The 13,120-nt window shown below is 41.9% G+C and overlaps 1 protein-coding gene across 23 annotated transcripts in view; it reads left to right on the top strand.

Annotated features, from left to right (window-relative positions):
- The window catches only part of ARHGEF3 (Rho guanine nucleotide exchange factor 3), a 348,474-nt gene that overhangs the window by 288,342 nt on the left and 47,012 nt on the right, over nucleotides 1–13,120 (top strand). For 21 of the 23 annotated variants that reach the window (XM_078351854.1, XM_078351855.1, XM_078351856.1 and 18 more), the window contains one exon: nucleotides 9,379–9,486. In XM_078351854.1, coding sequence (XP_078207980.1) covers nucleotides 9,379–9,486 — 108 coding nt within the window. Of the gene's footprint in view, nucleotides 1–7,499; nucleotides 8,218–9,378; nucleotides 9,487–13,120 lie in introns of those variants that run through there. The other 2 variants (XM_008981852.5, XM_035273880.3) reach the window with 1 other exon arrangement.

Here is a 13,120-nt window from a genome sequence, read left to right on the forward strand (position 1 = left end):
GATTCTAGATTAGATCCTGGAACAGAAAAAGGACACTAGTGGAAAAACAGAAACTGGTGGAATCCCAGTAACTCTGTTAATAGTATAGTTAATAATAGTATTGCCCCAGTGTTAATTTCTTAGTTTTGATAAATGTACTGTGGTTATATAAAATGTTAATATTAGAGGAAACGGAGTAAATGATGTATGGGAACACTACTAATTTTGCAACTCTTCTGTAAATCTAACATTATTTCAAAATCAATTCTTTGAAAAATAGTATGCATATATTGAGTGAATAGATAAGCTCACCTGTTCTTAGAGGCAAAGGTGGCAGGGGGAATAATCTTTAGCAAAAGCATAACAATTTGTGAGCCCTATTCTAGACTCTGATAATTATCTTGCTGTTCACAAATTACTGTGCTATGTACTCATTGTCATTATCTGTCTGTTGCTGGGCAGAATAATGAAGCAGAGGGGTATAGTCTAGTACATGGTCCACATTTTGCTACTACCCGAGATACATGATCTTGTGTATTTGTGCTCCTTAAACCTTGGCTTGCTCACCTATAAAGTGTGGATAATGATATTAGCTTTCTCATAAGATGTTCTGAAGATGCCAAGAGCAAATCCATATAAAGCTCGTTACCCAGCACCTACACAGATTGTGAATTCCCCATAAAGCATAGCTCCTCCCCATAGAATTCTCACTGCTTGCTGTATTACGAGGTTATTTCCCCATTTTTCAGCTGAAGAAACTGAGTAAGTAACTTGCTTAAGACCACAAGATTAGCGAATATGAGAGCCAGACTAAAATAGATAGAGCTATAAAAATAATATGGCTCATTCTCAACCATTTTATTAGAAAAACATTAACACAAGAGGGAAAATCTGTAGGAATTCATTGAAAGAAATGATCCAAAGCAAGCCATCAGGTGCCCCTATGATGGGTGGAGTGGGGCCATTTGAAGTAAAGCTTATAGTTGGGAAGAGGCAGAAGCAGAAGTTAAAGAATTGTCCAGTGGGCAAACAAACAGAAACCTTGAAAGGGTGGGAAAGGCCTTGGAAATAGAAGGTATTAGAGGAAATTAGAACACGAGAATATTTGTAGTAGCCTAGAAGTCTTGAAGGGTGAGAATCTGGGGCACAAACTGTAAAATGCTGTGAACCACCCTTTGGCCCTGAGAAGAGGGGTGGTAAAGTCAAGGCAATTGTAGGGTAATGAGCTTTACATTTGTTTGATCGGTGAGAGGCAGAAGGGGAGTGAGGATGTAGCAAAGATAGGAGGTTTTAGCCTCCTGAGTAGATGATGTTATTGTAGCAATTAAGAGAAAAATACGAATTTGAAAGGCATACAAAGGAAAACAAAACATGCTCACAAGTTAAAATACATACAACAGGAACACAGAGGACTCCTGTCCACGGGCAGGCTGATCTTGAAGGACCCCTATTTTTCTGTGTGTTTCTAAAATAAATTAGAGTTGACCCCCACCCCATCCCATGGTTTTATGTCATGGAGTTCAGTGATTGGGAACTCATTAATGGGTTTCTTAATGAGAGTGAATTAAGCCAGTTAGGAGACTAAAAGGCTTCAGGGGTTGTGGCTACTGGGCCCTTGGCTCTCCATGAGGTTGCTGTCTTTAAATGCTGTGAAGTGGTTTTCCCAGAGCTCTCTTTCCCAACACATGGAGCTTTCCCTATTCTGATGTGTGTTATTTGGAAGTTATTAAAATTCAGTAGCAGGAACTTAAAAGAAAAAAAAAAAAGGCCGGGTGCGGTGGCTCATGCCTGTAATCCCAGCACTTTGGGAGGCTGAGGTGGACGGATCACAAGATCAGGAGTTCAAGACCAGCCTGGCCAACATGGTGAAACCTCATCTCTACTAAAAATCCAAAATTAGCTGGGCATGGTGGTACATGCCTGTAATCCCAGCTACTTGGGAGGCTGAGGCAGGAGAATTGCTTGAACTGGGACCAGGAGGCGGAGGTTGCAGTGAGCCAAGATCACGCCACTTGCACTCCTGCCTGGGCTACAGAGCAAGGCTCCATCTTCAAAAAAAAAAAAACAGGTTCTTCTATTCTGGATGATGTTTGTCTCTTTAGTATTCTCTCTAACTAGGCCTTCCCTAACAACTGATGTAAAAAATCACAGATGGCTGCATAATATTCCATGCACAAATGTGTATATGTGCCACATTTTCCCTGTCTAGTTTATCATTGATGGGCATTTGGGTTGGTTCCAGGTCTTTGCTATTGTAAACTGTGCTGCAGTGAACATTCGTGTGCATGTGTCCTTATAGTAGAATGATTTATAATCCTTTGGATATATAGCCAGTAATGGCATTGCTGGATCAAATGGAATTTCTATTTCTAGGTCCTTGAGGAATCACCACACTGTCTTCGACAACGGTTGAACTAATTTACACTCCCACCAACAGTGTAAAAGTGTTCCTATTTCTCCACATCCTCTCCAGCATCTGTTGTCTCCAGATTTGTTTATGATCACTATTCTAACTGGTGTGAGATGGTATCTCAATGTAGTTTTGATTTGCATTTCTCTAATCACCAGTGATGAGCATTTTTTTCATATGTTTGTTGGCCTCATGCATGTCTTCTTTTGTAAAGTGTCTGTTCATATCCTTCACCCACTTTTGAATGGGCTTGTTTTTTTTTTTTTTCTTGTAAATATGTTTTAGTTCTTTGTAAATTCTGGATATCAGCCCTTTGTCAGATGGGCAGACTGCAAAAATTTTTTCCCATTCTGTTGGTTGCCTATTCACTCTAATGACTGTTTCTTTTGCTGTGCAGAAGCTGTGGAGTTTGATTAGGTCCCATTTGTCTATTTTGGCTTTTGTTGCCAATGCTTTTGGTGTTTTGGTCATGAAGTCCTTGCCTACGCCTATGTTCTGAATGGTTTTGCCTAGATTTTCTTCTAGGGTTTTTATGGTGTTAGGTCTTATGTTTAAGTCTTTAATCCATCTGGAGTTAATTTTAATGTAAGGTGTCAGGAAGGGGTCCAGTTTCTGCTTTCTGCACATGGCTAGCCAGTTTTCCCAACACCATTTATTAAACAGGGAATCCTTTCCCCATTGCTTGTTTTTGTCAGGTTTCGTTTCCTTTATAGGGACATGGATGAACCTGGAAACCATCATTCTTAGCAAACTGACACAAGAACAGAAAATCAAACACCGCATGTTCTTGCACATAGGCAGGTGTTGAACAAAGAGAACACGTGGACACAGGGAGGGGAGCATCACACACTGGTGTCTGTCAGGGGGAAATAGGGGAGGGACAGTGGGGGGTGGGGAGTTGGGGAGAGATAGCATGGGGAGAAATGCCAGATAGGTGAAGGGGAGGAAGGCAGCAAATCACACTGCCACGTGTGTACCTATGCAACAATCTTGCATGTTCTTCACATGTACCCCAAAACCGAAAATGCAATAAAAAAAAGAAATTAAATTAAAAATTAAAAAAAAATTCACAGATGGCACTGGTCTACTCTGGTTCAGCATTCACTGGCACACTTGGAAAACAATTTTGTGTCCATTAAAGAAAAGAACTTTTTGACATGTACCATAGGCAGCCATGTACCAAATACATGTACCATTTGACATGTATTTTGTCATGTACCTGTGCCCAGCACCTAGCTTTGACAACTACTAACCTGTGACCAGTCCTGTTTTCCTCTTTCTCCAATGTCATCATTTTGAAGTAGATCCCACACATCATGCCATTTTTCTTATGTCCTTAGTTCATATATATATTAAAATGGTCAAGGAAAGTTGGCATTGTGTTTAGAAAGTTAAGAGAATAAAATGCAATAAAATAGGGTTTACTCACATAAAAAGTAAGTCAAGTGTTTCCCCCCACTTACCAGGGGAAGACCCTACATGTCCAGCTGCAGGGAGAATATGCAGATCAAGCTTGTGCCATCTGCTGGAGCCTGACGATGACTAGGTGTGCCTGTGGGGGAGTGCAGTGCCTGGGAGTGTTGTGTTGGGGTACGTTACAGTAGAAAATATGAGACTGAGGACCACTGACCAGGGACATGACCAGTCAGCAAACTACAGTCAGCAGACTACGGCCTGAAGACTGAATACAGCTGACTTCTTATGGACCTCAAGCTAAGAATAGCACCTACATGTTGTAATGATTGAAAAATATCAGAAGAATAATATTTTGTAAGCGGGGCATAGTGGCTCATGCCTGTAATCCTCAGTACTTTGGGAAGCCAAGGCAGGAGAATTGCTTGAGCCCAGGAGTTTGAGACCAGTCTGGGAAACATGACAAGACCCCTTCTCTAAAAAATTTTGGAAAATTTAGCCAGGCATAGTGGTGAGCACCTGTAGCCCCAGCTTCTTGAGAGGCTGAGGTGGAAGGATCCGCTTGAGCCCAGGAGGTTGAGGCTGTAATGAGTTGTGATCATGCCACTGCACACTAGCCTGAGTGACAGAGCAAGACTCTGTCTCAAAGAATATTTTGTGACATGAAAACTATGAAATTTAAATTTTAGTATTAATAAATAAATGTTTAAAAGGATATAGCCACATTCATTTATTTACAGATTGTTTGTGTTTGACAGCAGAAATGAGTAGTCATGACAGAGGCTGGGTAGCCCCTTACAGAAAAAGTTAGGCCCTGATGTAGGGCATGGGCTTTGGAGTCAGCCTGACTGGGTTTACATCCTGGTCCCCTTGTATTAGCTGAATGGTTTTGAGCAAATTGCTGTACTGCAAGCCTTAGTTTCGTAATAGTAGTTCACTTTGTAAGGATGTGAGTAGGATTAAATTTGCAACTGTATGTAAAGCACTGAGCTGAGTTCCTGCTACCAGGATTAGCTCGTTATTATTGTCTATGCTAGCGTTTCTCAGTCACTGTTAAGATTGTAACTTCCTATTTAACTTGAGGACAGTGAAAGCCTCCTAGCAGGTTCCCGCGTGGATTAAACGCTACCCTTGGAAGTGCAGTTTCCACATACTGCCTGGCACACAGATAGAACTCTGAAAAGACTTTCCTGGAATTTTCAAACATTTGAAAGATTTTTTTATTTGGCTCCATTAACTCACAGGCAAGAGTATCTGCTAGCACAATCAATTCTCACCTCTCTCTAGCTCCTGGCCATTTGTAAAGCAGCTGAGAGCCGCACTGCCCTGTAGTAGAGCAGCCTGAGTCCTCTACCAGCCTCTCCTGGACCATGTTTGAGGCTCAATAGGGGCAACTACAGACATGATGTGGTTGATATTCCTACTATTCCCCACCCCACTCTGGCTGCAAAAAGGAAGTGCAGGGAAAATGAGTGGGGAGTTCCTGTATGCCATGTCTGTTTCAATGGAACTATTTTTGAAGGAATGAAAAAGTATGCAAGATTATATTGATAAAATAGGCATTTTCTTACATTGCATACAATCTGCTTTGGCTTTTAACTGTTGAGGGGAAGAATGAGGAGAGAATAAAAATAATTGTATCCCCTAGAGAAGGAATATCAAAATCCATTTAATAAAAAAAAAAACCTCATATTAAGAATAAAATTGCATCGAGTGTTTTATTCTCCTTTGTTTGTAATTAAATGCAAGACATATTTTTCAATAACTAAATCAATTTCTTTATGAAAAAAATGACCTGTATGCCTTTCTTTATTCTCTCCTTTTCTTCTTTCCACCCCTCCCTTCTTTTCTTCCCTTCCCTTTTTTTAACTTGTCCTCTAAATGAAGAACAAACATTTGATAAAAGCCACTGCCAATTCATGATAAAAATTTATAGCAAAGTTGGTAGAGAAAGGAACTTTTTTTACTTGATAAAGGGTGCCTCTCCCCTGTTCTTAGCAAATATTTAATGATGAAATCTTATTAATAACCACTTTAGAACCAAGAATTAAACTCGTATACCCACGAGGCTTGCAATCAACAGTATATAGGTGGTTCTATCCAGTGCAATAAGACAAGAGAAATGAAAAGTTATAAGGCCTGAAAAAGATGAAACAAAATTGTTGTTATTCACAAAATACTGTCTATGCAGAACGCTCAGTGCCTTTTTTCTTTTCTTTTTTTTTAAACTTTACTGAGATACCCTCCTGCCCTATCTTTTTCTTTTTTTTTTTTGAGATGGAGTCTCGCTTTGTCACCCAGGCTAGATTTCAGTGATACCATCTGGGCTCACTGTAACCTCTGCCTCCTGAGTTGAATCAATTCTCCTGCCTCTGGAGTAGCTGGGACTACAGGCACTTGCTGTCATGCCTGGCTAATTTTCTGTATTTTAGTAGAGATGGAGTTTCACCATGTTGCCCAGGCTGGTCTCGAATTCCTAAGCTTAGGCAATCTGTCTGCCTTGGCCTCCCAAAGTGCCCTGTTTTAAAATCAAGTGGTAGAGGGTGGTGTCTGCACTTGAAACAAGACACTTTGTTCTTGGGTTTAGCATTGACCTTGCCCAGCTTGGTCCGGCAGCTGAGTTGCTGGACTAGGAAGCGTCTCTGCAGGTTGTGTTCTGTTAGCTCTCGGTAAAGCCTGAAAACATCTGCATTTGCTAGTTCTCAGTAGAGCTATTTAACAAGAATCTGGAAACATTTTCTCTGAGGGCTCTCTTTAGACAGCAGTAAAATGTAGCTGGAGACACACTGAGTAAATGGAAAAGAAAAATCATATGAGGCCAGGAATTTTTTTAATCTCCTATTCTCTCAGAAACCCTCAAGGAGAACACTATAATTTATACTTTACTCATGTGGGTTAGGCATAAAGCCTCCCCTGTAGATCCAATAACCTGTAAGTGTTCTGGTTTTGAAATTGCACCTGCTTACATTGCTGGATCATAGCACTAAATCACACAGCAACGGCTTCCGGTTCAATTGTTCGTTACTTGGGAATGTCAGATTGCCGGAGAGCAGCCTGATGTTTACATCCAAATCAGCAATGACTTAGGAAATCAGTTTTAATTACAATCTCACATAGCAGCACTACACTCAACCTGCAGAGAGGCTGGCATTTGTGTTGTACACCCATCTTGTAGCTGTGCAGAAAATGCCTGTCTGACTGGGTCATGTAAAATGGACAGCAAAGTCAGCAGAAACTTAGAAAAGATGACACAGCAAGTGGAACACAGCTAGATCATCCCCCATCCTGCCAAGTGTGCAGTGCTCTCTGGCCCCTTTTTTAAAACAAGAGAACCCAGGCATTTGCCTTTCAACCTCCCCATTCTGATTACAAAAATCTGTGACCCATCAGCTTTAACCATAAAAAAAAGAGAGTGAAAGAGGAAGACTCAGAGTCTGTCAGCAGGATTCTTTGAGACCAGGTCCTGCTTCCTCAGGGAATCCTTGTCACCTCACTTGCTATAATGCAGTTTGTGCCACCAATCTGGCATTTTCAGCCCAAAGCAGGAGCCATTTAGACAAATTCAGGGGATGCTGAAGAGGCCGGGGGTGTGTGTGTGTGCGCGCGTGTGCGTGCATGCGTACGTATGTGTGCGTGTATTCCGTACGCCAGTGGTGCAGCTCTGACGTAAAAAAGTGTTTTCAACCCTCCTCTGGGCACAAATGCTCAAGAGCCTGGCACTGGACAGGGAGCATCCTGAAGGGCATCGTCACCCGAAGCAGAAGAGCTGTCAGATCTTTCCCTTCCGCAGTTAAATCATTGTCATGGAATGGCTCTCATCTTGGGAGATTCATCCTCTGCATTTTGGAACTGAGCCTTCCTAGTGTTCTGAGAGTTTTCTGCTGTCTGTTCAGCTTAGCATGCTAAGAAGCCGGAGAGGTACCCAGCAGGCTGGTTGCATTCTCTGTCTTGGAAAAATATTTGACTAGTTTGAGAAATTGTGAAATCATTCCTGGCCACATTGTGGGATTGTATTGAATTTTTTTTTTAGTTTTTTAAATTTTTGTATGTAAATGCCAGAAAGCTTGAAGACAGTCTATTTCAAAGAAGGCTTTTGATTTCTGAGACTGGCAAGGGCATAAAATGACATGAGAGTTTCTCAGCAGGATTCCAAATTCATGAAAGATTTTTCCAAGTACCTACTATGTTCAGAACAGGGATGCAGAGATGTCCTGGAGAATCTGAAGTTCGGGCTTAACCCTCGAAACTTTGAAAGCAATGGCTGAAAAGGAAAGATGAATACCTAGAGGCTCTCTCTGGAAATGATTGAGATTTGCCACCGCAATTGGCTACTTTGGCTTTGTCTGTCAAAATTTGGTGTCTTCATGTGCTGTCCAGCATCTACTACAGGTCAGATGGAGCTTAGAAGGACAAGGGTAACTGTTCTCTTTGTCTTTGTAAAATGTTTTGTCTGTCATCATTCTCTTTCCCATAGCCTGTTTTTTGTTTTGCTTTGTTTTGTTGTGATGGAGTCTCCCTCTGTCACCCAGACTAGAGTACATGGCACGATCTTGGCTCACTACAGCCTCCGTCTCCTGAGTTCAAGCAGTTCTCTGCCTCAGCCTCCTGAGTAGCTGATATTACAGGCAACTGCCATGCCTGGCTAATTTTTGTATTTTTAGTAGAGATGGGGTTTCACCATCCTGGCTAGGCTGGTCTTGAACTCCTGACCTCATGATCCACCCACCTCGGCCTCCCCAAGTGCTGGGATTACAGGCATGAACCACCCCACTCAGCCAGCCTGTGTTTTTGTTTATGTAATTCTTGTCTGCAAAGTCCTTGGAATGGGTAGGCTCCCTCCCACCTATCAGCCTGGTTTGAAGTAACTTGCAGGTTTGCAAATAATGGTTTATATGGAGATGATTTTTAAAACTTGTGGCTATATTAGTATAGAAACCGATGTCTGTGTTAGGGCTTTTTCTCTATACATTTTCTTTTGCTGTCTGATTATAATTTATAAATATTAATATGTGTGTTTCGAATATACTGTAGATACAAAGATGCTTTCTTAATAGCCCAATAATAGAACTTATTATTTTTTAAATATTTTTAATTTAGTGAACTAAGAAAACAATTTTGGTGCTTTAGGAAAGCCATTGCATAAGCGTGGCTTTAGGCAAGGTGGGGAAAAGGCTTTTAAAAAGATGAAACCAGAGCCGCAAAAGACAAGGTCATTGGGTGAGAAATCAGAGGCTGCTTTTCTCTACAAAAGGGATGGAGAGACTGGTTCTACTAAGTGGAAGCTTCTGAATTTAGAGCTGGCAGATACTGCGGGTGAGGCATAAGAAGCAGATCCCCTTTTCTGTCCTCCCAGATGCTGCCTCTGTTGACATCCCCTGCTTGCCATTTTTCCTTCCCTGCCTCCTAAGCCAGGTCATCTCCGTACAGCCAGAGTGAGATGTGATAGGGTTTATACTCCATAGATCAGTGTACAGCCAGCACCTCATAGAGTGGAACACAGTTGTATGGTGGAGTTATGTTGTCTTTGCAATTGACCTTGACATTTTACCTTTTTTTTTTTTTTTTTAACCCTGTAGGAGCCTAGTAATAAACGGGTCAAACCCCTTTCAAGAGTCACGTCACTAGCAAACCTCATCCCGCCCGTGAAGGCCACACCGTTAAAGCGCTTTGGTCAAACCCTGCAGGTAAGAAGGGCACACGGGGCCTATGGTCACAGAAAATCATGGTGTACGGGAGGGAACATCCCCATACTACGCAGAATTTCCTCTGGTTTCAGAGTGACCTAAATCAATGCTTATTTCCATAGAAGAGCTCAAGTGAGGGGTCTTGCAGGAAGAAAGGTGTTTTTAAGTTGCAGTCAAAGGTGATACAAAGCCAGAGCTACTGCAGTTGGGCCTTTCCTCACAATTATATTTCAGAGTTATGTGCCCCATCCAGACGTACTCTCACAGGATTTTTCATTAAATATCTATGGGCCTCCTGCCGAAACCAGCACAGGATGTTAGCTGGCAGGCAACAGAGCCTAGTGGCTTTGACCAGGGTCGGCAAACTGCATTTTGTGGAGAAATTCCAGTTCACCACCTGTTTTTTTATGTCTCACAAGCTAAGCCTGATTTTTACTTTTCAAATTCTTGGGGGAAAATTGAAAGAATGGTGCTGTTTCATGACACGTGAAAACTACATGAAATTCAAATGTCAGTATCCATAAATAAAGTTTGGTTGGAACATGGCCATGCCCATCTGTTTATTGTCTATAGCTGCTTTTTACTATGGCATAATTGAGTAGTTGTGACAGAGACCATGTTGCCCACAAAGCCAAAAATATTTACCATCTGGCCTTTACATAAAATGTTTGCTGACCCTTGGCTTAGAATGAGGACCTAAAGACCTCGGAGTAGAAGTACCTTGTTTCTAACCTTGGCTCACCTTGGGCAGGTGACTTAACATCTCTAGGTCTTGCTTTTACTTTTTAAATTTTTTAAATTTTTTCCATACTTAGTCTTATAGATAGGTCTTGCTTTTATTATTCCGTATGGGTAAATTTGCCATGATGCCACCAAACCTTTGTGGAATCATTGTAAAGATTTACAGGACAGTGCCCTTAAAGGGCCTAGCATAATGCTTTGGCCCTTAGTTAGCAATCATTAATCTTTGAATTAGTTAACTAAGTAGTAAATGTTAGCTACTATAATAGTTTTTTAGTTAACAAGTAGTTGTAGTTGTTGTTCTTAAACTGTTGATGAAGTGTATCTTTTAAAGTGAACACTGAGATTTATCCAAGGCCTTGGACCCAATTTGATAATTATACAAATTTTATTTTAGACTGAAGCCCACAAAAAGTATGCCATGAAAAGACTCACCTGGTTTAGTTGAGCAGCAGTCTTGAGTCTGCCTTGTATTTGTCCTGAATACTTTTGCTTGGCAATATTTTTTATCTATGCTTTCCGAGTCTTTAAGAAAACTGGGGACCAGAACCTCATGCTGTGAAAATCCATGCCTTGAGAACTATTTGGGGTGCTCCCTCAGCCCTTTCTGTCCTTGCCTCCCTACCGTACGGCCAATATGTCATGACTTCACATAGCCTAAGTGGTTCTTGCTACTTTCCTGTAGATGCCCTTCCTCTCCAGTGATTTTCCCCTGCCCTGCCCTGATCTCTGTTAACTCTGTTGTAGTTTCCCCTGAATGAATACCTCATCACCTAATTTGCATCTGTTTCTCTCAGCGCTTGGGCCTCTGGATCCCTGGTTAATCCCCTGATCCCTTTTGTGGGAGAACAGAGGAAAGAAAATAAGGTTTCTGGGAGAGCAACATGAAGGGCTTTGAAACTAGTGAAGAAGAATGGAAGGATGTGTTTACCTTCTCTCCCTTGTGACCAGTCCTTCAGCCCTGTAGACAAGTTCATCACAGGCAGAGGGTAGAAGAGCACAGATTCATCACTGCCCTAGTCCTGCACATCTGGTCTTTCGCTGAGTACTGCTTTTTAAAAATTCTTTAGCCTGTCTACTACATTTCACCCTTTCCTCTCCATCTCGATGGCTGTGCCTCAAGTTCACTGCAATCATTTCCTCCCTTGATTGTGAGACCTCTACAGTACCAGCAATCTCTTCCCATTATGGATCACAGGACAGTCTACCCTATGCCCGGGAAGGTCCTCATTCATTTAATAACTGTTGAGTGAACCCTCATCATGCATCAGGCTCTTCTTCCTGCCCTCATATTGCTATGTTCCAGATATAATAGAATTGCCTTTTGGTAGGTTTGCGGCAGTGCTGTGATCCCATGTGGCAGTAATGAGCTAGACCTAAGCAGGCAGCCAACTGTCACCTACAAATGTTCCCACCTCTCCCAGTTGCCCTTCTAACACCTGGCCCTTTACTCTCTGTCATTGCCTTGCCTGGTCTGTAGGCTTTTTGTGTTTGTGCTCCCAGGCTTACGAAGAGCACAGTCTGTGCCTCCTACTATATCCCAGCCCTGGCTGCTTTAATATCCATTATCTTCAAAATCTTCCTTTTGGCTTCCCAGGCAAAATTCCTTTTTTTCTGTTTCTGGGGACCCTTCACAGATAACAGTGCAGGAAACATTTGCTCACCTTGGACACTTGGATTGACTTAGAGAACTGGAACAGAAAGAAATCAAGCCATGTCTGAAATCCAGCAGACTGAGACCAAGCAAGATGAGAAAGCCAGACCCAAGGGCGGATCTGACATGTAGAAATTGGTTTTTGAAACCTCAAAGATTCTTTTTGGCAAAATAATTTTTGTTTTTTGAACTGAATTTTGTTCTTGTTGCCTGGGCTGGAGTGCAGTGGCATGATCTCAGCTCACTGTAAACCTCCGCTTCCCAGGTTCAAGCAATTCTCCTGCCTCAGCCTCCCAAGTAACTGGGATTATAGGCACCTGCCACCACACTCGGCTAATTTTTTTGAATTTTTAGTAGAGATGGAGTTTCTCCATGTTGGTCAGGCTGGTCTCAAACTCCTAACCTAAAGTGATCCACCTGCCTCAGCCTCTCAAAAGTACAAAATAATTTTTTAATTTAATTTTTTCAAATATCACAATTAATAGCTTACTCTAAGCTTTATACATTGGCCAGAAACAACTCAGCAGAAACAAGAGTTATTCATAACGGTAATATACATAGATATGGAGAGAAGTGAGCAATGTGCTTATGTTTGAGTGTGTTCTTGCGGGGGAGTCAGTGAATGGAAATATACCCCTGAGGTTATATGCAAAGTTAGCTGCCATGTTTGCACAATGATCTGCAAAGCATGGAGAATGCCAGCTTGTCCCCACAGGTCTTCCTGTAATTCACCCTGATGCCCACAGTGCAACTTCTGTGGCATTATTTCCAGTCCTAGCATGTCAATAATAGTTTCCCTTGCCAGCTAAAATGAGAGAGGGTGATAATTTATTTTTTATTTTGTTTGGAGTCTTGCTCTGTCACCCAGGCTGCAGTGCAGTGGCATGATCTCGGCTCACTGCAACCTGTGCCTCCTGAGTTCAAGTAATTCTCCTGCCTCAGCCTCCCAAGTAGCTGGGATTACAGGTGCCCACCATCACACCTAATTTTTGTATTTTTAGTAGAGATGGGGATTCACCATGTTGGCCAGGCTGGTCTCAAAGTCCTGACCTTAGGTGATCTGCTACCTCAACCTCCCAAAGTGCTGGGATTACAGGTGTGAGCCACAACACCCAGCTGGATACTAATTAATTGTGACCTGAGAGCATTAAGGATGAAGGGGAAGAGCTGGCCTCATAGGGGTGCTCATTGGACTCACTCCACATCCTCTCCCATTTTGTTTAAGTCTTGGTTCCCTTA

This window comes from Callithrix jacchus, chromosome 15 (genome assembly GCF_049354715.1).
Source record: "Callithrix jacchus isolate 240 chromosome 15, calJac240_pri, whole genome shotgun sequence".
Lineage (NCBI taxonomy): Eukaryota > Metazoa > Chordata > Mammalia > Primates > Cebidae > Callithrix > Callithrix jacchus.